Source organism: Cottoperca gobio, chromosome 6, assembly GCF_900634415.1.
Source record: "Cottoperca gobio chromosome 6, fCotGob3.1, whole genome shotgun sequence".
NCBI classification, from domain to species: Eukaryota; Metazoa; Chordata; class Actinopteri; order Perciformes; family Bovichtidae; genus Cottoperca; species Cottoperca gobio.
The window spans coordinates 9,620,952-9,645,046 of NC_041360.1; the positions used below are offsets into that span (position 1 = coordinate 9,620,952).

Genomic DNA, 24,095 nt, shown 5'->3' on the forward strand with positions numbered 1-24,095 from the left:
TTACTCAGAATTTAATCTTTTTAACTTCATTCTTTCTTTTAGATCAGAGTTGAAATTGTGGTTTCACATGGTTCAAACGTTTTCTATTAGAGTATAATGATTCAGAATCCGGAAGGATCATTTAGAGGACAAACTGAATTAGTTAAATGAGTTCAATAACAATTCAGACCGCTGGGTTTCCACTTTCCTCTGGCTAAATGCAGTCTGATCCATCGGCTCAAAAATGGAAACTAACAGGAGATTAACACAAATGTTCAGACCTAAACATCGACTGGATAAAAGCCCTCTTTAAAGATAATACGGTACATTTGTACGTCACACAAGCATTAGATGAAAACAAAAAAAGAAAGATAGGAGAAAACTCGTAGCGGAGAACCATTATCATCATCACCACCAAGAAGCTTTGATGACAAAAATGACAATGAGGACCAACCATGAGCTGAAGCACAACGAGAGGTCATGATGAGAGAATCACAGGTGAGGAAGGACGTCACTACCTGCACCACAGGCACATGTCCGTGTAACACAGCAAAAGTGAGGGGCGTCGCCTGCCGCGTTTCGGAAAAGACTGAGGGGTGCTTGTGCACTGAGTTTGGAACCTGGGGAAGGGACACAGGTAGGTGGGTTGGGTTAGGTAGGGAGTGAGAAAGGTGAGGGAGAGAGATACGAAGCCATTAAATCCACTACATGGCCTAAGGAGCACAAGACAAGCAGCTGCAGGGAGGAGAGAGGGGGCAGGAAGCTCTACAGGAGAAACTGGAGTAATTAACTAGGAACCCTGGGGCTGCTGGGGACATCCTGCTACTTTGTCTGCCTTCCAATGAACACAATAGATTGATCTGTCTATTTAGGCCCCGTATTAATGGTGTCACTCTGTTCTTTCCAGTGGGTTTCTCTGACAGGGATCTAACCCGATCTCTTTAGGCTCATCTCTCTGGTCAGGCTGCAATGAGTAACTATGAGCCAAATGAAAGCGTGAAACATGAGTAACATGACCAAAGCACAAACAGCACATATTTTCCACATGCTGCTTTGGGGACAAGGAGGCTGTGAGAGAATGAAATGTGACAACACTGGGAAACAAAGCTGAAGTTTGATATTCAGCAGAACTTCACAATAACATTTGTTAATGAGTGAAACTACAATGTGGACTTTGTGTTTTTTAAGAACATAAGCTGGTATCACTTATGCAGTGGGCTAACGTTTAACCTGTTCAGTCCCCAATAAGTAAATTGCTGTGCTCCATAAGTGCCTTTAAAATGCCCCATTTACTCCCGTGTTCCCACAGTCTTGTTTGTGTTCAACATTTAGGTACCAGTAATGCTAAGTATTTTATTGGTACCTGATTCAAAAAATTACCCTTTTAACAGCAAGCTGTATTACAAAACGTAACCAACGACTCTAACCTAATTTCTTTAAGATTTAAAGAATAATTGCAATGCTGCCCAGCTGTTGAAAGAAACATCAGAGCCAAGCAGCATCTGTCTTGAACTGTTCAAATTCTTACCAGGTTCGAAACCAGATGCATAAAAAGAGTTTGAAAGTGGGTCTTTCTTATTTCAGCAGACAGTGTGCTTTGTGCTTTGGCCAGGGCTCATGAATGCAGTGGACTGCAAATCAACTCTGACACAATGCCTGATGGGACATGTTGTGTTGGTGACTAAGAAGACCAGGATCATGAGGCCTGAACTGAACCACCTCTCTGAAGTCTGCACAGAGTCAAAGGATGCCATCTAGATTCTCAGTGAGCCAATCTTTAGCACTTTTTTCCCTGATGGAGAAAAAATAACTCAGAAACAAACCTCTGCGTCATGTTCAACACTCTAAATACTCAAATGCAAGTGAGTATCATTGCACATATAACTTTCAATCTGTTTGCTACACATCCTCTAATGTGGCAGAGTAGTTAGTGCCTCATGATCTTCAGCTCTTAAATATTTAGCATGAGGGAGAACAAAGAAGGGGAGATGAGGGACACCATGATTGGTTTTCTCCAATTCATACAACACATATAGTTTACAGCACTTACAGACAATCACTTAAGTACTAACAAATATAACACTACATATTGAAGAATACAAAAGTTGTAAGATCTTGTCTCCCACTAAAATGTCATTTGAAAAATGCTGTGCAGATTCATCTCTTAAAAAGTTATATTATTTCTAGATTATCTGAAGGGCAATGTGTCGTCCATTCTGCCCTGTGTGACTTTACATTATGATAATCCTTCCTTCATTTGACTTTAATTCACCCAATGTCAAAAACCAGAATAGCAAACTTCACCAGCACTGACCTCGCTGTTAATATCAGCCCCCGCATCCAGTAGCATCTGTACCATGGCCTCGTCTCCACGGACACAAGCGTACATCAGCGGGGTCATCCCCTACACAAGCACAGGTGCAGAGAAATCACATTGTTACAGAAGTTAAAGATTCAATATTAAAACAACACATGGCATCATCAAATCCAAAATTGTGCCATGTCACACATTTGTCATTGCCACTTTGTTATTTCAACATAAGCTTAACTTCAAGGGTCACTTCGGATTCTTCCATGTTTCCTGTCTAAATGACTAATGGGGATAACACGTTTTGTAATTGGTCATGTAATCGCACCTTAATGCACATCCACTAAAAGTGCTTGCATTTTGCCACAGGCTCAGGTTGTTATTATAAGTGTCTGACAACAAGGACCCTACAGAGAAATAAAACGTTTTCTACACGTGACATGTAACTGGTTGCCAGGGGACAACGATGGAAACGTGAGTGAGAGTTGGAGAGAGGCAGGTGTTGTCAGAGATTGTTGTATTTGAGTGCATGAAGCGTAGCTTAGTGTTACCTAATAGATTTTCTATTACATGGCTGAATATTTAGCTAATTTAGGCAATGTGAATGTGACGCACAGTTTCAGAACGAGACTTATCCAAGCGACACAAACAGACCGGATCATGCGAAAGGTTCCCTGAAGGGTTCTTTCCATAATGTTGTCAGACACAAAAACAATCTGTCAGTGGCAAAAACAAGCACTTTTATATCGACGGTGCGGAATTGCCCAAAATTATTACATTTCAGTCTATTTAGGAGCTGTAGCGTTCTCGCTCAATACTAGACCAAGTAAAACAAACATTGTCCCCATTATTCACAAAAACATGGGACAATACGGTCCAGGGTGAAAATACAAAAAATTCTCTTCAAACCTGTGTTTTGTTTGTTTTTTACAAAGTAGTACAAAGCACGACTGAACTTTTGCTCTAAACTTGTATCCTTGAGAGCTCCACTCTCGGCACCTTGAGTCTGATGAGAGCAAATTCTGGTATGATTGTTTTCATGGATACCATATAAATCAATATCTCCTCTATACCAGGGACGACAGCAAAGCTTGTCCGACAGTAAAGTACAGAACCAAACTCTGTATTTGAAAGTTTTGATCAGCCCCAAACTAATTGTTAAAGTTCTCATGGAAATTCACGAGTTACACTTGCAGTATTGCCCCCGATGATTTACTGTACTGGTAGTGGTAGTCTTGATATAATGCAGAGCTCCTTGGCAGGAAGGCTGCGGGAAAATCATTTCAGAAGAAGGTTTAATATTCATGACTGCATTTCTGCTTAAAGGTGAAGGAGCCAGGCAAACAAACTGTTCTGATCCACAGGCTGTGTGTGTGTGTCAGTGCAAATGTGTCCGCATATGCATTATTTAATATGTTGACTGTGTCTCTAACCTGCTCACTCATGCTGTTGATACCATCGGGCCCCAGCAAGTTCACAGCTTGCTTCACCAAGTCTGTGCGTCCACAGCTTAGCATACGGAAGCCCAGGTCCTGCAGGAACTTTGCTTCAGTAGAGGCAGCGTCAAGTTTCCTCGAGGCACAGAAGCAGTCATCCGTTCTGAAGGGCAAAGCACACAAAGTGATTCACACTGAAGCTTACAATGCACCATATTTTCCCTGAACACCTGACAAGCTTTATTTTTTTTATCACTACAGGGAGGATGCTTATATCACTGATGTGTGTGTTTGCAAGTTCAGATAATGTGCCCGCTGGTGTTTTTTATGTGCAGATGAAGAGGCTGGGTGCTTTGCAGCCTATGGGCTGAGCATGCAGCTTCCGGCCCTACCGGAGCTGGCGGGGCTCGCAGTCCACTCCGGGCAGCAGCAGCCGGGCAGCCTGCCGAACATCATCGCTGTCCACAGAGAAGCTACGTCTGTGTTCGGTGTGAACCGCAGCCACGCGCACCCACTCCATCAGAGGCGGGAGCACCATGAACGGCCTGTAGGGGGAGATAGATGCACACGATCTGGCCACCAGAGACTCACACTGAACTTCAGTCATGCCCAAGTGTGCCCAGGCACTTGCAAGGAAAATCCATCTAATACAGAATTTGCATATGTTATTTAGTGATTTTGCCAGCTATAGCGGATGTTTGAGGACAGGATGAACTCCATCTAGAAGATGAAATCAAAGACCCAAAACTAGTATGTCAGAGAGAGACACCTTGATGTGAGAAAATCCAAACTGAGCAAGATCACAGATTATAGACTATAGATCAAAAATACTAATTTTGTTTGGTCTATGTCAACTCTGAAGATTTGTCTAGACTATGTTCTGCTCCATTATAGAGACCTAAAGCTTGACAGTGTAATGTTATAATACTGTGCAGGATGCTGTTAAGGCTCAGCTGGTTAAACAGAAGAGGAAATCTATAATGTGCTATTGCAACATATGCTTGATGCACTATCATTTGTATATGCTTTAAAATGCATTGCGATGTTGTAGCAATCATAAGCCATGACATGTGTCATCATAACACTTTACAGGAGAAGTAATTGCTCTGCTTCTAATCTGTTTTGCACGACATTATAATGATGAAATTCACGGTGCTCTCTGTAAACTTGCATGTCAATAAACAGTATTTATGACAGCTCACTATCTGCTTAAAGTCAACTATGGATGTTTTGGTAACTTGAACACAGCCAACAGTGAACAGCTTGAGAGAGAAAAGTGGAGATGTGGTGGCACAGAAAAAAACACAACCACAGTCTCATTGAGAGAAAATCTCTTAAGTGAGAACCCTGCAGGACCCACGGACCGCACGCGTTTGGAATAACTTCTCTTCCTGACTACTTCTCTCCTCCACTCATCCTGCGTCACTGTGTTTACTGTAGCCACATGGAATCCGTGTGCATGAGGTGGATACATATGCATGATGTTACATTCTGACCTTTGTTACTGTGCTGACGGCGTGTCATGGATATAAATACACACGTTCTTCACTTATACAATGAGCTGTCATAAATGCAAAACACAACCACTCTCTTTATTTTTTATGGCTACAGAAAGCGCCACGTTATTATGATGATGTTAAGTATTATGATGAGACAAGTGATGCTGGTACAACACATCATGAAGAAAGTTTTACTGCTTAGTTAAAACGAATCGATTTACATAGCATGTGTCAAATCTGACAATTTCATTATTTATTTATTTTATAGTATGCATTGTTTTAATCATAATAATCTCGGATCATAGCATTAACAATCAGTTTCATAAGCGTCTTTGATGCAGTTTGTTTGGATGATGCTGAAGAATGTGTTTTGCATGAGCTGTCACATATCTAAGTTGTGTGCACTTGATGAAACTTGGTCTCATCCTGCGGGATTTTCTGTCCAGTACATCACTTGATGTCTTGATGTCTGGATGCCTGGTTTGTCCTTGACACATGTTCGGCCCACATCTGTCACTCACTGTTAATTAGTCGCTGATGAATGCTACTCCGAGTTGATCTGTTACTGTAATAATTGTTTGATCTGCTAAGAAATGCAAACCCTTTTGTGTTACTTCAAAGGAGCCTGACCTGCAGCACACGTGATGTTATTGGCTCCACAGAATTAATTAAAAGCAGCACACAATACCTAATCAAGAGGCAAGGACTGCATAACGGCAATGCATTTCCCTCACAAGGAATCAGTAGTTCACAAGCAGTTCAAGGTCTTGCTGTTTCCAATCTTAGGGCTTTTTTTGGCAATGGCAATGTGCTTTTATATATATATGTATATATAAAACAAACATTCATTAATGTGATTTTTGCTGCAAATGGTGATTAGAGGTAAAGCAGACGTGAGCTGGAAACCTGGGACACACATTAAAGCTGATAACTTGCTCCACTGCAGGCGATAAAGCCTGGAGCCCCAGAGGAGGACTGCTCAGGCTCAACTGTCAGTACTGTTTCCCACCTCTGCCGCATGCTGACAGGGGTTTCCACCACACTGCAGGAAATACTGAACAGCTCGAGGTATGAGGGCTACAGTGGGATATTATGAGTGAAAACAAAGAGATTCATGAGGAGAAACTGTGAAGATTGTGAGGACTGTTCTTTGCTTTCCTGACGATGAAATGTTCAAAAACTACACGATGAAGGATCAGGGGCATTAACACCGTGGAAACATTGCCTAAGCTTCATGTCATTCATGCATAAGCTACCAACACAGTCCTACAGCTGCCGGCTGATTATGTCCCACTATGTCAGTGGCGGTAATTATAAATACTGACGCCTGCTTCAACAGCCCCTTCCTACTGCTGCACATGTCACCCAGAGGGCTCACTAAAGTAGCCAATGAGTTGACAATTCACTGATATAAAAACGTACTTTCCTGCCAGAGGAAAACATCTGGTGTGCCATTTCAGGGGTAAGCACAGAGAGCCAGAAATATAATAAAAGAAGTGTATTGTTTCAGCAGAATGATCTCTGCTCTTCTCTACAGAGGACAGATTACCACTGGATAGTATCTGTGCAGGAGTGTAAATTGTGGATACATAAAGGGAGTTTCCTCACTGGGGTCTGTCCTTTTATTATTATTATTATCCCAGCAGACATTAAAGGTGCAATAATGGTACTGTCTCCCAGTACAAAATGAGGTGACGGGGTCTGATGGATTAATCAATACCAGATGATTCTATTACTTTGCCTTGTTCTGGTTTTAAAAACCCTCATTATATAAGAACACACTCAAATATGATGGGAGGGGCAAGTAATATCTGGATACTACAACCGGCAACTTTATTTCTCTACCAAATACAACAAATGAAAAATGTTTCTTCAACTGTAACCTACATTGTGTTATTTGACCTTTTTATTAGATGTTCCTGTTACATTTCTTCGCTATCTGTTCTATTGTGGAAAGAGTTTTCTGTCAGTTACAGGCTGTAAGCTGCGCCACAAACCTGTTGATCCATCTTCTCGGTTCCTGATGGAGGTTGAGTGAAGCCACAGTTTGTGCTCTCAGTTAAATAATGGCACTAGTTTTTAATGAAGTTTGTTAAAGGCCACAAAGATCTTCAAATGAAAGTTAATCTTAACCCTGCAATAACCTATTTTTTCCCAGTTGTGGTCAAGCTGTAAACACAACTTTGACATATTGGCTTTTTGGTAGAAAACAGCTACAGGCTTTGTCTGAAAACAACGCTGATGAGAGCGGTGAAAGTGAACCAACACAGTAAAGGGCCAGAAAACCAAAACAATGAGCCTAAAGACGTTAAATTGCTCTGTAGATTTGAGGAGAACTGAGTTCATCATTAAAAAAACAAGCCTTTTCTCATACAAGCAGTCATGTGATCCATTTTGTATTAAAACATATTGAGATGGCTGCTTTAAAGCCACTATGTGTAGAAATTGTGTGTGATTAGAGACCTTTCAGCCCTTTATTCTCAAACCCAAAGGTGTGAAGGATGAAGACATACACTAAATCTAACAAAGTTTTTGACTCAACACTTTTCCACTTCCACTTCCTCATCCTGTCTATGACTCTCATCTCCAAGCTCATCTTTCATGAAGTAGCAACAATGTTCTGTAGCGCTTCCTAAATCCTTTCCCAAACAAGAGTAAGTAGTACATGTACTGGGGACTATTTTTAAGTGGTGATTTAATACTATTTGGTAGATTCAGTTCAGAAATTTGGAGCGCCTCTTTATATTTGATGTAAAGGTTTTCTTCTCACCTCTCTGTTTGTAAGGTAACCTTCGAGGGCTCAACATTGGGGTTCTCCCACTCCATCTGAGGGCAGTGCATGAAGTAACACAGCGTGTAGATCGCTTCGGGCGCCCAGTGGATCACACTGCTCTTCTGGTGGATCGGCGTCCCATTGTTGTGGTTCTTCATGTACAATGGCTGTAGGTGGTGCATGGCCCGGGACACCAGGTCACCTACACACACACAGACACACAGACACACAGACACACACACACACACACACACACACGCACACACACACACACGCACGCAAGCATGCACGCACGCACGCACGCACGCACACACACACACACGCACACACACACACACACACACACACACACACACACACACACACACACACACAAATCACACATACACGCCGTACAGGGAAACACAAAATGAACACAAGTAATGAGAAAGGACTTAAGAGACAGGAATATTTTGAGCACACAGCCTTTAAAAAGACGTCTGGGGATCATCCTCATTCCTTCCAGCCCCCTTAGAGCTCACTCTGCCAGGGGAAATTGAGAGTTCCCCCGCACCCCAGTCAGAATAAAAGACAGGGTTTATCCCAGTCCTTTCTATGCTGCTCACTGAGAGAGCAGGAGGATACGTATGCTCAGGACTGCACTGTGCACAGAATGAATATTTATGGATAAAATCATTAGCTACTCCAAGCTATTTCCTCTGCATAATTTGTCAGTACTTTAAGGTCATCCAGTTGGGCTAGAAAAATCAAAGCTTGAGACAACTCTGCTAATAAAAATTGTAATATTCTCTAGGCAGGTTTTAAAAGAAAGTAAACAGTTCTTGGGAAAGCGTGTTCAGCCCCTTTTTTTATACTTAAGGGACAAACAGACCGCCTTTTAGTGCAGCAAACTCAGTTCATCAAAAACCGAGAGATGAATTTGAAGTTTCACTCACAGCCAGGCAGATAGTCAAGAAAACCATCATCTACTTCAAGTCAACATTATGACTGTGGCACCTAATTTATTGAGTGGTAGAGTATGACCAAGCTGTATTATTACAGCACAGACTCAAATCCCATTTCACTGACTGCTGTCAGATTTCTGTCGCTTCTCCTTCCTTTCTAGACCCACTGCACTATGAGAAAATGTGATGAAATTCTGTAGCGAGGTCAATTTGATACTATTCAAGGCGAAAAAGTAATGGAGCACGACGGCACTTGGTTTCCCGGTCTAAATTAACTATACTGTATGCATGCCTATACAATACACAGCATGAACAAACTGTCATTTCCGAGGACAAAAGGGTTTGTTTAGCATCAAAATTGCGCTATTTGGCGCCTGCCAAGATTCCATTTCGCCTCGACAATGTGAGAGGCGAGTGTGAAAAGGACGCCTGAATGAGGGAAGAGCATTCATGCAACAAAACAGTCAATCTCATGACTGTCCCTTGGGAACAGTGGGGCTGTATTGATAGAGAAATGCTCTGGACAACATCTACAGATGAAATGAGCAATGATTACCTCTCGTACAAACTTTAAGCTAAGGCCCTGCACTTTCTCTGTCGCTCCCTGTTACTCCTCTTGCATCTTTTCTCTTAATTGTACCAAGAGGAATACAGATAAGCTTGTAACAGTGCCCTCTTAAGCTTGGTAAGGGGAGCTGAGGTGGTCAGCAACAGCCGGTTCTCATGTCTTATTTATGCTGGCCTGTGACATTTCCTACGCTCGCAGAGGAGGCTGGCAGAGCTGAGGGGGAAGATTATTTCTAACACAGAGAGAGTGCAACAGTAGCGAAGTAGCAGCAGCTTAAAGTGAGATTACTGCCGCTCTTTTAGCAGGTGTACGCAGAAATATCGGCTGAAAAAGTATTACCTCGTTGTTTTCAGTGACCATGTATCAGCACGGAGCCGTGAGGATTCTTTGTTTTGGCCAAAAACGAGGGCGGACAGACAGAAGTATAATAATAATAATAATAATAATAATAATAATAATAATAATAATAATAATAATAATAATAATAATAATAATAAGCTTTATTTGTATAGCACCTTTCATACAAGAATTGCAGCCCAAAGTGCTTCACAGCAAAAACATAACAATTAGTATAAGTACAAGTACAGCAAGTACAGCAGTTAAATAAGCTAAAACGTCAATAGCCTTTTCATTATAAGATTCAAGCCTTTAATCAATACCTCATCCTGGGTAATTAATTCTTTATGCTAACAAGAAGAGGAGAGGTGGAGGACACACAGCAGATCCCGCTCCTCAGGTATCTCACTGATTACCTTTAAGCAGCAGGGCAATGCTCTCTGTGTTTTCAAAGCTTTAAAATCCCCTTAGAGAAGCACAATAACACAAATATGCCAGTCTCCAGTGTATGGTATTGCTTGGATTTACGAGGGATATAATGAGTGTTGGCACCTTTAACGCCAGTAACCGGCAATGCAGCCCCCACATAACAACAAAACTGCTCATTACTTCAGAGACTATGAAGGCTGGGTTTATATTTAAGTGTGAGAGGGAAAGTATACTCTTTGTAAATGTAGATTTTAAAGGGAAAATCCGCCTCCTTTTAAGTGGATGTCCAATCAGTGTTGATGGTAAATGTAGTGAATTTAAGCAGTAAATGTGTCACTGCTTGCTATATTGACCAAGAAATCGGTTTACAGCTGCAAAATCTGTTGTTCTTCCTTCATCAAGCGCCGTCATTTGACGTTACAGTAACGTAGTTGAATATCTGCCGAAACACTGTAAAATGTTTACTCATCCTTAAAATCTTTGGGATACCATTTTCACAGTTGGAAAGGTTTGCAATATAAGTGAGGAGAACAAAGAAGTTGTGTTTCTGAGCGGCATGTAGAGCGTGAAAGAGCCTGTAGTTCTTCCTAACACCCAACTACTTCACTGCCACGTCAAATGACGGCGCTACAAAATTTGCAGCCGACAACATATTCCTTGGTTAATATGATGAATTCATTGCTTCCACCGACTACATTCACCATCAACACTGATTGGAAATCCACATAAAAGGAGGCACATTTTCACTTTCTCTTTTCTGACGGACAAGCCTTCATATTAAAATAAATATACAGTAACCAGCTTTCCTTTGGGTATTGATGAATAGCTCTTGGCTGCATTATGCAGCTGGTGTCATCATCACAGTTTCTGTGTTTCATTTATTTGCTGCTTTGCAGCCGTGATTATATTTAATGGCCGCCTGTGGCCATCCTGACTCAACAAGATGCGAAGCTATTCTTCCCACTATTAGTTTTGTCCATTTGGAAGCAGCCAGCGCTTTTAGCCACCAATTACTACACATATAAGATAACAAGGAGGGTACAAACACTATATTTATGGAGCTGCTCCATCAGCATCTAGTGCAGTTAAGGAGAAAAGACTCACTGAGAAAGAGAGAAATATAATAGAAAAAGGAGAAAGGCAGCAGCTTAACAAAAACGACTGAACTTGCACTCTCTTTGAATATGAAACATTGTTGAGGAAATATTGCCTCTAATGTCGTAGCTCGAGTAGAACTCTCCCAAAGAGGTTCTTCCCTCATCATTACACATGCTGCTTTAACTTTCACACTGACTTCACATTATAAGGACTGAGGAGAGGTCAATCACAATCAGCGTACCTGCAGTATTCAGGACGGGTTAGTTTGCACAAGATGGCACACAAAATAACATCACGTGTCGACTCTCTAGCTTCCAGATGTCCCTAGAGTCTTTATTTGAGGAGGAATGGTGTGTATGGCATGGTCTGTAATGAGTGAGGAGATGTGATGTACATCCTTGTTAAGTTCCACGAGGGTACACTTCATTCTTCATTCTAGACATTGATGAATTGTAGAAATGTATTCTATGTTTTGCACCTCATTGATTGCATATTGCTTTTGTTGGGTGAAACCTTTGTAATTTCGGTGAATTTCATGTTTCAACCTCCATTAACTGCAAGGTTTAATGACATGATCACACCTTTGAGCCTATAAATCTAAATCACCATCACAGAGTAACAGACATTTTAACATGAATCACTAAAAGCAATATTGTACTTTTATTACATACCAATATGTGGTATTCAAAGTGAGTACTATCTTCATAAAGAAAAATATCTTAACGCTGTTATTGCTGCCTCACAACAAAATTATCGTTGAAAGTATTACTTCAATAAGTACTGATTGCCATGAGAAGAACTACATTTTAGTTTATGGTTGAAACAGTCTGGGCTCCATCACTGGACCCGAGAAGGAAGCAAATGATGAAAAGTATCAGATGAGGCAATAAGAGAAACTAAGATCACAATTTCTAACCAGCTTGAATAGTATTTTCCTTGGTAAAATGAATTCTGCTCCGCGTCCAATAGTAATGAATAATGATGTTCAAGAGTGTTTTCTTAATCAGCATTAATAACTAATATTGTTCCTCTGTGTGTAAGGCTAAACATGAATTTATAATACTGGAAAATATAGTTGCAGGTAATAAAATGTGTGAAACTGTTAAAAGTCCATGATGAACGTGACACAGAAGTCAAGTCTAAAATCCAGCAGGAAGTGTCCATTAGTGGAACTAAAGCAATTTTTTAAGTTTTGTAGACAAAAAAACTAAATGAATTAAATTCTGATCCCTGTGGTCTAGAAAGGCTGAGTAAGTGTTTTGCTTGGTTGAGAGAAGCTGTAAATGGAAATACACAATTGGTGATTGGAGTCTGATTTTGTTTTCTACACAGAGCAATAATTGTTGCCATCATCTAAACATCTCCCACTGTTCCCTGGTTGGTCAGGCTGCCAAATTCACAGTGGATGTTTTCCAGATTTGAGTAGTCATTTAGGAATTATTGAATCTGACCTTAATAATGTTTTAGGGAAGAAAAATAAATGTTGTCTTCTACTTAGTATACTTTTTTTTTTTGCTTTCTTGCCAACAATTGCATGCAAGTTTGAAAACACTATCATGTCTGTACGTTCAATATGAAACAAACGATTCTGTTGTAGACAGACCCAGACTAGCTGTTCCCTCCTGTTTCAGGTCTTCATGCTAAGCTAAGCTAAGCTAACCATCTCCAGTGGCAACATATTTAACAGACATGAGATTGATATCGATCTTCTCATCCAACTCTCGGCAAGAAAAATTATATTTCCTAAAATATCAAACTGGAGGGAAATTGCATCCCTGCGGGTCATTGTGTGGTTTGAAGCCAATAGACACATCAACCTGCACAGAGAGGTCACAGCCATTTGACAATGTATCATTTTGTGGTCCGTATAGATTTGTATACTGTATATATGGAGAGGGTCAATATGTATTTTGTATGCTCTGCACATCTCCGCCTCTAAGAATAGATTTTGCGGGATTTAATACGTACTGAGTTACACAAACAATGCTGTGGGGAACATATTTGTAGCAGAATTTTTATCCGGCATGAATGAGTGATGATGAAACACCAAGAGTCCTAATAGTTTAATAGTTGCAGCATTAGCGGAACTGTCCTTTCAAATATGCTAATTTGGCATTTTGTCAGAAGAGAAAGTGAGAAAATACAAAGAGGTAAATCAGTGGCAAACCTCTAAAGTCGAGTCTAAATGCCACCGGTCACCTGCATGGGATGCACATGTTACTTGTATTTACGTTATTTTATAAAATCAAACTCGTATCTGTATTCCTCTCAAACCTTTCCATATTTTATTCTTTTTTTTTTTGTCTCCCATCTTGCTCTCTTTCAGATACACAATATGTGAGGTTGATGCAATCATGGCTGGCTCTTCTGCTTTTCTCAATTATTCTTTTTTTCCCCCGGCTTGAGCTGTGTGTCTGTTTACAAATCCTATAGTTATTTACAGAATTCCGCTCCAGAGCTGATAACACCACCACCGGACTAAGCTCCGCTATTATCCATCGGCCGCTCTGTTGTCTCACAGTGTGTTTGCAGTGTCAACAGAACAGAATGAGTCCTTGCTTGACCTCATCAATACAACATGGACATAGGACAGGCGATTTGCCTCACTGCTGCCCCCCACTCCTCCCACCTCTCTCCTGAGAAAACATACAGTGAGGAGAATTGGCTGGTTGTTTATTCTGATGATAAATGTTTACACTAGATATACAGAAAATATTTTCCAGCCTTGTCTTGACATCCCGATGCCATGACGACAGCAACAGACTCTACAACCCTTTCCCCATTGTTTGACTTCTTTCTTTGTAAAGAAATATTGTCATGCACATCAGGAGATAATTTGTGCTTATGTGACTGAATTTGTTATTCTTCTGTCAGAGGACACTGTAGCTCTCAGATGTGTTTTCAACTCCTCAGAGTTGCACGCAACCAAGAAACAAAACTGTTCATCACTTCCAATAAGCATCTTGATTCTCTGATTATATCAAAAGAGTAGGGGGGTTTGCAGCACAGCTTGCCACTGCGGATATGTTGAGGCCTTATGAAAGTTTGTCAGAAAGTTTCCCCCAAAACAGAAAACATTTAATGAAGGCCTTGTGCTGAACTTTGCTTTGTCGAATTGTTGTGTGTTACATCTTTCTTTGTGAGTGAGGACAAGCGGGTAAAACATAATCAGTATGTCATGTCTCAAATGAAAACCTATTATTAGTATATAAAACTGAAGCCCATGCAAATGACTTCGTACTCAGAAAGCATTCAGAAGCTCATTATTCTTTGAATAATAAGTACATTGCGAGTGGGCAGTTTAATAAATAGCTCTTGGTTCATTAGAGTTGATCTCATTGACAATGCGCTGATTTACATTAATTTAAATATGCAAATATGCATGCACAGCAGGATTATGACACAGTGATTTCCTGATGGAGCGGGACAATATTTGTGCCTTATTAAACCTTGCATTATCATATCAGCCAATAATGTCATCCGACTCAAATGTGAGGGAGACTTCTAGTTAACTTGAGCTGCACACCTTAAATAAATCCTGCAATCAAAATATATATAGTAATTCATTCATTCATACGTTAAAGAGCAATCAAAACAACGAGTCTACAGGAATGCTAGCAACTCTGTGAGGCACAGTGGTGCTGTGATCTAAATGCAAGGGATAACATGCTAACCATCTTAATGCTAACATGTGTTACTTAGCACTGGTATGGTAAATATAGCGCAAGAGAATATTTTAAGTCTGACTTTGGTTGACATATCGACATAGCCATACATAACCAAAAAGCACTCAATAATTTCAGCTACTAGCTTTCATCCAAATTGATCACACCCTAATACCCAAGCAGTAAATGATAGATTCCTTGAACTGACATGCTATTTCTAAGCAGGGTCACAGTTAAATACAAAAGGTATGTGGACAGCCACACATTATGCCCATATGTGACTTTTAAACTTCTCAATTCAAAACCATGGGCATTAATATGCAGCAGTTATCTCTTCTGGGAAGGCTTTCCAAAGAATTGTGGAACCTGACTGTGGGGCTTTGTTCTCATTTAGCCATAAGAGAATATACAGTATAGACCTTTTGCACAAAAGACCTGTCACAGTAAGATAAGCACAGGTGTGAATAATTAATAATGGCTGAATTCCAATTTGCTGTTTCAGTTTCAGGGTCCTGCTATTGTGCATGATGGCCCACTGTCATACTGTCATGACTTACTTGGACACTTGAATAGATCAGAGCCATTGTTAATGGTATTAGTAACACCTGTGCTTTTCCAGTTATGACAAGTGTATGCTGTGAAAAAGCCTATTAGTGAGTTTGGGTACTGGTGTTGTATGATAAGGGCTGGCTAGCATTCGGCACTCATCCAGCATTGAACCCAAAGATGCTGGATGAGTTTGACGTTGGGGCTCTGTACAGGCTAGTCAAGTTCTTCACACCAAAAGCGGACCTCTATTTGCGCACAGGGGCATTGTCATGTTAAAGGAGGAACGGGTCTTCCTAAAAAGTGTTGGAACAAAGTTAGAAGCACAGCATTGTCTAAATGATCATCTTCTTATACTGACCAGGTGGCAGGTGAGCAGCTTCAAGCGGTTTAGTTGGTAAATATGCCTTTTTCACGGAAGACATTCTGACTTGTTACAGTTATTTACAGGGGTCTCTTCCATGATGCAAGTCTATGAAAAAAAAGCGCTTTTGGGCCGAAAGGCATTACGTGATGGACCCCGAACGTTGTTATTCCATGATTCGGCCACTTGGTCAAGTTGGCCTCAAAGCCCGGCACTGTTCCTGGGGAGTTGCATGATGGCTCAGTGTCAATCTCTCCGGAAAACTTGAATAGAACAGAGCCATCGTTAGTGTTATTAGTAGCACCTGCTCTTACTATGACAAGTCTGCTGGGAGAAAACTGATTGCATTGCTCAAGGGCACATTGACTACAGAGCCTACGAGGTCAACGATGGTCCTTCACTTCTGAAGTGACTTTTCCCATCACACACACACACACACACACACACACACACACACACACACACACACACACACACACACACACACACGACTCACTGAGTTCAGAGATGCTGCCCACTCTTGTAGCCAGTAAACACTGTTCAATGGAGCGCAGCTCAGACTGACTGTAGGCGTTTCCATCTCCGCTCTTCCCCGCTCGCTGCTGCAGCAGCTGCTGGTCCCTGTGAAGAGTCAGACCCTCAGGTAGGCTGAGCACACCTGAGACGGAGAAAGAGAGGCATTACATTAATGTCATGGTAGAGCACAAGACTTCAGTCTGAAAAGCAACAATTTGACTGATTATTAAGTCACTCTAATTTAAAATACACAGTTTACCCACTTAAATGTTAATATCTCATTACTTCCATTTATGTATTTGTCATATTAACGTGTGAAGAGTGGGAAAAAAATGGAGGCCATACAATTTAGTAATTATGCCTGTCAGAGTGTCTCCCAAAGGTAATAATGCGTAATATTCAAAATGCATTCTCATTAGTCACACCTCTGTGTGTTGGTCTCCCTTGCTCTGAGGGTGACGAGGCAGACTGCTCTCCATTTCGCTTTGCTGACAGTTTCTAATTCCTCTGCAGCTTCGTGCTGCACCCTTCTTATCGTTTGCAGGGTGTCAACTTAGGAAATGGCTCAAAGCAGCGACTCTCTACTTAGCCCTTTAATCACTGTGGAAAAAGTAGCTTTGGTTTTAATGGCTCCTTTCTCATAACATGCTGCTAATTTAATGCACATGCTGCCTGCGGCGAAGGTGACATTCTTCATTCATCTTGTGGGAGACGACAGTTTTTTTAAGGCGATTTATTTCACTTTTCCCAATTGAGGGACTGTCGAAAAATGAGTGGTGCAGTTAGATAAAATGTGCCAATTAAAGTGACAATGATCGCTCTTGGTTTAGAAATAAAAAAAACAGGATGCATCATCGTTTGCTATAATTTTGACAATAGATAATTCAACTTCCTATTTTGTGATCTAGTAGCTATGTGGAAATTATTATTATTATTATATATAAATAATAATTATTAGCATATTAAAAGAGTACTCCACCAATTTAGCATTGCAGTCCTAAAACATTGTTGGATCCGGATGGATGGTAATAAATAATGCAATGCATCAGAACCAGAGATATTGTTTTTTTATTCCATGCATTCTTCTTCCTTGTAAAAACCTGCCACTTACCAACAATACAACTCAACTCTGTCTATAGTTCTGTAGGAGATACGCTAGCTTCAACTAGCCTTTCCCAACGCTAGTAGTAGCTTTATTCATCGATGCAGTAAAACTAAACTTCAAGAACTTTACTTTATAAAACTTTACTTTCCTTTATTCCTCAGTTCTAACACGGTTGTATAAATTACCTATTTATTTAGGGTGTATGCTCTTAATTTCATGCTTTTGCTTATGATGCTGAGCGCTGTTATGCTTTGATGCATTTCAGTATTTCAGTATTCACTATTTAAAAAATTGTCAAATTGTTATAAATGAAATTGAATGCCACTCCTCAAGACCTGAAAATAGACTTTGTCGTGTAAATGTGTAAAATCATTGGATAATTAAGTTGGAGTATTTGTAATTGCACCAGTCAATGATATCATATTACTTTGAGATATTGTGGGAGGCATGTATGTTGCATTTTTTTCTTAATCAAGGTAAGGGTTGTTCAAAGAAAATAATGATAAAAACACAATTTTTGTACAGTCCCTAACGACAGAGAAAATGTGGTTAGTTAGCAACTAAATCCACAGTTCTTAAAAAGTGCTGATTTTAAAAGGCATGGCTCTGATTATACACCATGCATACACAAGTAATAAAAACTGTGTGGCAAAAACATCTGGAAATAAACGTCCAGAGTAGCTGCTTACAGAGCAGCAGCAGACGTGTGGCACCATCTCATCTACATTTTTGTTCAGGTCAGGCCAGAGAGTTACTGACAACCTGCACGACTCTGGAACAAAGAGCAGGAGACCTCTCCATCTGCTGCACCAGTGTCAGCTGTCCTAAACATCTACAGTTTTCAGAAAAAGCTTCAGATAAGCCAACAAGGTCGATTACGAAGGAAAGGAACTCTCTGTTTCTGCAGGAACTTGTCTGCAGGGAATACTTCTCTGTTATTGCTTTTATTGCTCGGAATGATCCCTCTTAGGCGAGCAGTTCTGCAAACTCCAAGAAATCCATCTTAAACCATTTAGAGCAGCAGGAGGGCTATTCTGGCACCTTCCTTACTCCCACTTTCCTCTCAAACAATTATATACCAAAGTAAATAGCGTGACCACAGGATTCATGACCCACCTCTTTTGATGTGCAACTAAAGGCCCACAGGTGTGATTCGGCTGAACATTGCAGTGCAGAACTATCATTTTCGGTTGAAAAAAGTATATTTCACTTTAACTCTGGCCCTATCATCAGTCGTTTTATTCATTTACTACCTCCGCCAGGGAGGTAAGGTTTTAGGTTTGGTTTGTTTGTTTGTCCGCAGGATTACAGAAAAACTACTGGACAGACTTGGTGGAAGGATGTAGAATGGGCCAAGGAACTACCCCCTAAAGTTTGTAACGGATCCAAATCACGGGGCGGATACACAAATTATTTTTCATTTTACTTTACATTGCGAGATATAAGACATTGGGCCTAGTTGGTTGTCTCCGACCAGCCAATCCAGCCACAAAAGCAATCCAACAGGTCTGCCAACATGTGTTGTAGGACTGCATGAGTACACCTTGTTCTGAAAAACATGAATAAAAGCACCTTGCTCTTACACTTTACACAGCTTTAACTGTCCAGCTCCTTAACCTTGGTTCAGGGGGAATTACAGGACCGGTTGACAGGGAAGTGCTGAATGCTTTAAGGAGGGACTGAGGCAAGGTGACTCACTGGCTCTCTTGTCGTAATGCAAGGCACTGTCTACCCTCAGGGAGGAACTGATGGAGCTCTTACATGCGGCCGACTGTAGCCACTCTCTCGCTCTCTCTCTCTCTCTCTCTCTCTCGCTCTCTCTCTCTCTCTCTCTCTCTCTCTCTCTTTCTCTTTCTCTCTCACTCTTGCTCTCGCTCTCGCTCTCTCTCTCTGTGTGTTTGTGTATTGAATGTCACATTTTCCTTGTGATTGTCACTGCACCAGAAATCTCCCTGGAAACTGCAGTATATTTGCACAAGATGTTTACTGGCCATAATCACAATAATATAAGAGTTGGTTATTGTTTTATGATGTATAGTAGCGAGAGATTATATAAGGCACATGCCACTCTTTGAGTATAGCAGTCTTGTTCTACATATGGCAGCAATTCAGCGTCGCTGAGGAGAGGAAGCTGAATAATGCTCCAGGCACGACACTGTCAATGGAGAAGAAGTAATGAGTGCAAGGGTTCCCATTAAGATGTCACTGAATGCACCTTAGTCATATTCTGTGATAGGCTGCCGCACAGAACAGATCCAGTACATGGTCAAACACATATTCCACATGCTCTGCCAGAAAAAAAAGCCACTTAACAAAACTCCAGCCAAAATATTGCCACAAACGCAAATAGGATATACTTCCTCATGAGAGTCTTCCATCTTTGTTTTTTGTTGATAAGATTAAACCTTTCAAATCTGTCACAATTCATTTGGGTTATTACATGAAGTAATTTGGCACAAAGGAATAGTTTTGGTAATGGGAAAATGTTGAACTATTGCTACAATCTAATTACTGGAGCATGTTTTCAAATTTACTTTTGCTTTATCTGAAGATTGTTTGATGCATAAAACACTTTTCTTCTCATTTAAATCACACTATGAGTTGTGCAAAAACTCAATTTTTTGACAACACACATTACACAAATTTTTTCATTTTAACTAATTTTTGTCTGTCAGAGAGCAAAATACTGTAACTAAAATCCTTTCTGACTTGTCTCAGGGTTGACTAGAGCAGTGGGACAGGAACGCTGACCTCGATGCGGCTCCTACCCGGCACTTAAATCTATTTTGGAGGGGCACACGAAGAAGTGCACTTCCCTAAACACGCTGCAGCTCTGGCTTTGAGTTTCGCAGGCAGATAAAATACACAGACAGCAGAGTCTAGCTTTGATCTAATAAATCCTGAATGTCATGTACAATCAGGTACACTAAAACAGAACTTAGGACATGTAATTGCAGACTTGACGTGTGATATTTAAAAAGTGAAGACAAACACAGTTAAAGAGATGCCAAAAAGCATAAGATAAAACAGTTTTTAGTTCACCAATATGTCTGTAAAGGGTTAATCATGTTGTTACTGTACATGGATCACAGTAGTGCTGCCCCACTCTAGGCTCCGGCTCTGTTCTGCCAGGCCAGATGGCTACCATATGTATACCAAGCGAGTGATCATAGCAAGATGGAAAGTGGGGAACGGAGTAGTGACGTGTGTCAGATGTGTTAGAATGCCTCTCCTTCTCTGAATCACTGCTGTATTCATTCTGAATAATGTTCACCATATGTGCAGGCGTAGAAATAGAGGTGTGAATATGAATTTGAGTGTTGTGCCTGGATTGACTGTAAATCTCCAGAGTCTGAACTCTCAGGTGACCACAGTATGGTCTGAGGTAGCCACAATTCTTTAATGGGTTAGTCCTGTGCCAGCCGTATAAAGGAGGACAGCACAACCACGAGTGAGAAAATACATGCACACATGCAATTATCTGTTTATATCAGGAAACCGGAAGAAGGAGAAGGCATGAACCAAACACGCATGCTAATATACAGTCAAACTAATAGCGAGCCATGTTGCGTACAACACCGAAGTGTGTGCACAGATAATTATTAGCAATTAAAAAGTCTTAATCCCAGGCACTTCAAGTGTAGTTGAAATGGGATGTGCTCTGCAGAGAAAACAATGTATTCAGTTAAATCCAAAGTGAATATTTCCTTTTGCTGATGGGCAACCACATTTAGGATACAGTCTGCTGAAGATCCCCTTGCTGTCCCTAATACAGAGGTCTGAAAAAGCTCCCGAGCTTGAATCATGTGTCGCTCTGAAAGAAGCCCACAAGCCTCCTGATGTGTTCTTACACATGTATGAGTAATACACCAAAGGACATACATTCAGACGGTAGGTTTGGGTTTATTTTTGTACCCTACTGTAAACACATCAAACCTCTTCTGTTCTTGTTTTAAATAATGCAAAAATGAACACGATACTGTTGTCTTCCTTTATTAACACCCTCCTCCAGGCAGAGGTCAGAGGTCGGACCCAGATACACAACAGTGTGTGTTGGAGCTGATAGAGAGTCATTGTCTCACATCTTGTTCAAGGACACTTCACTGAGGTTTCTGCTTGCTCACACAGGACGCTTAAACAATCCAGTTAATCATTTTTTCACCTTATTGCCCTCTGTTGTTGGGTGCAATGGTGCGTAGGATCTTGTATTAGATTAGAACTTGATTGAAGTCACGGCTCATCGTTGACACTCCTTGAAGCAGGTGTCCATTAGACACCAAGAGCTCAAGAAGCAAATCACAGTCTGATTTAGTCCATCCTGTCTTTTATATGAAGCCTAGCCTCTGTTTTCAGCATTTTAATCACAGAGCTGTTCTCTTCTAGTTGAGAGCAATGTTGTAAAGAAAGTGATTCTTATAGCTGATCAATATTTCTTTATTAACTGGATGTGACTTGGCCATCACCAAACAGACACAGCTAGCTACTAGCTGGTGAACACGGTGGAGCGTTCAGCAGAAATAGATATTTCCTTCTGGGGTTGACGGAGACCAAAACAGACTGTAAAAGAGAGCCCATAAAAGTGACTTTGAATGAAGGCTAATGTTGCCGTGTATTTGCTTGATGTGCAAATGAACAACTGTTCGCTAACACTTTCACCATAACTACTTTCTAGGTAGAAATATGTCCGTGTTGTGTTTGCAGTTGGTTCTGCAGGTGGCCAAAATATTACCAATTAATGCAACATTAAAGGCCCAATTTCTAATTTCTTTGAGTTTAAGATATAAGTCAAGTGTCCTTCCAAATTCAGCAAACATTTTAATCACATTTCCAGATAATCTGCGAAGAAATGCTTATGAATGTGCTCTTCTACTGCCATTATGCAAATATTAGTAATTGGGTGCTTTGAGATTAACAGCTGGTGGCTCTCACTCTCCACTTTGGTCCACTAAACGATTGCAAAATAAAAGGGTGCAACAAGATGATGTAATCAACAGAGCACCAGTCAAAGTGGAAAACCATGGCATGGAAATATGGCATTAAGTATGTTTCATTTATTCACTGAACGTTTTATCAATACACTGACTTTTGACACCACTCTACTTGCAAATTGAAAATGTGTATAAAAGAAGGCGGAAACGTCCTTATCGATGGATAATCTTAAATTCCTCAGTTTAATTTTAAAAACCTTCTTTAAACATCTCATGACAGCACCAATAACTTAGATTTAACTATTGATATTGTTATTATTATTTTTGTTTAAAAAGGTCCGTCACTCAATTTTAGAGTCAGGCTCCAATTATTGTGTTTGATTATAGGAGGCGCTTTTGTTTGCATAGTTTTCCTTTAATTATCATGATTGCTCTGCATAAATAATAAAAATCTATTGCAGAACTTATTAGATAGCATGAATTAGCTAATGCTTAAAGAAAGTAGAGGGATAAGAATAAAGAGATGAGGTCAGCAGAGTAGAGACTGTAGCCACTGAATCATTGCAGGCAGCTTGGAAATAGCAACACACAGGAACTGAGAGCTAAAAAAAGGAGACAGACTTGAATAAGCAGAGCAACACACATGTGAGTACTATACAAGTCATCACCACACAATAGGCCATATCCTCAAACACACACACACAGAGGGAAGACTTTTGACGGGTGACCGACGCACAACAAGGGCATGACTAGAATTACGCAATCTTCTCCAATCAGAGGGAAACCAGCCTTCCTGCAGGCTGTGTGTTATTCCACCCTGAGGTAGCAGCTCTTTCGCTATTATTTCTCTCTTTTCATCTCATTTCTTCTGTCAAGGGTAATAAGTCTGTGTGTAATATCCATGAGTCGAACGCTTCCCGCAGGATGCTTTCCAGACAATACTGGCAATCAGCAGCAGCAGGGAAAAATCTGAAGTCACTGAGCCGTAATCTCTCTGCTCACCCTGCACTACCTCTCTATGAGCTTTTGGGAGAGTCTTAAAAAGCAGCGCTACGGTATTTTCTAACTCACAATTAACTCATATAATCTGATAAGGGTAGGGGAAGAAAAAAAGTGGGTTTGTGTGGTTTGTCGCATTACAGTAAAATCAGGGATGGAATCGCTGTGAATTATGACGACAAATGTGAAAAGCTTCTGAACTTTTGACAAACAGACGCAGCAATCCTACTAAATGCAACAATGTTCTGAAGTAATTGCTCATTTAGCACTCAGGGCACTGGAGTAATTAAAGGATATGACTAATGTCATAAAATGTGATTTGCTGCAAGGGGATATTTTCCTCTGGGTCATTTTAAAGGGGTGACATCACAACGAGCTGCTTGTAAACACTGGAAGCTTCTAAGTGAAGATACGCTCTCGGACATGGAAACTCAGCGGCGTAAATATGAGGCAAAGTAGATAAGACGGTAAATCCTTAAGACAGGAAGGTACAGTCACTGCCTGTGTGCAATTTGTGCATGTTTGAGTGTTTGTGTGTGAAAGATATTCCCAGGGAATGTATGGCGTGTATCAAAAAAAGAAACAAACCACAACTCTTATGC

General features: G+C 40.6%; 1 protein-coding gene across 2 annotated transcripts in view; it reads right to left on the bottom strand.

The window, feature by feature from the left end:
* The window catches only part of btbd11b (BTB (POZ) domain containing 11b), a 73,636-nt gene that overhangs the window by 11,486 nt on the left and 38,055 nt on the right, over window positions 1–24,095 (bottom strand). Inside the window, exons 3-8 of one of the 2 annotated variants that reach the window (XM_029434420.1) lie at window positions 16,442–16,603; window positions 7,993–8,197; window positions 4,116–4,268; window positions 3,721–3,886; window positions 2,294–2,383; window positions 498–599 (exon numbers count right to left, since the gene is read on the bottom strand). In XM_029434420.1, the coding sequence (XP_029290280.1) occupies window positions 498–599; window positions 2,294–2,383; window positions 3,721–3,886; window positions 4,116–4,268; window positions 7,993–8,197; window positions 16,442–16,603 (878 nt within the window). The remainder of the gene's footprint in view (window positions 1–497; window positions 600–2,293; window positions 2,384–3,720; window positions 3,887–4,115; window positions 4,269–7,992; window positions 8,198–16,441; window positions 16,604–24,095) is intronic. The other variant, XM_029434421.1, reaches the window with a different exon arrangement.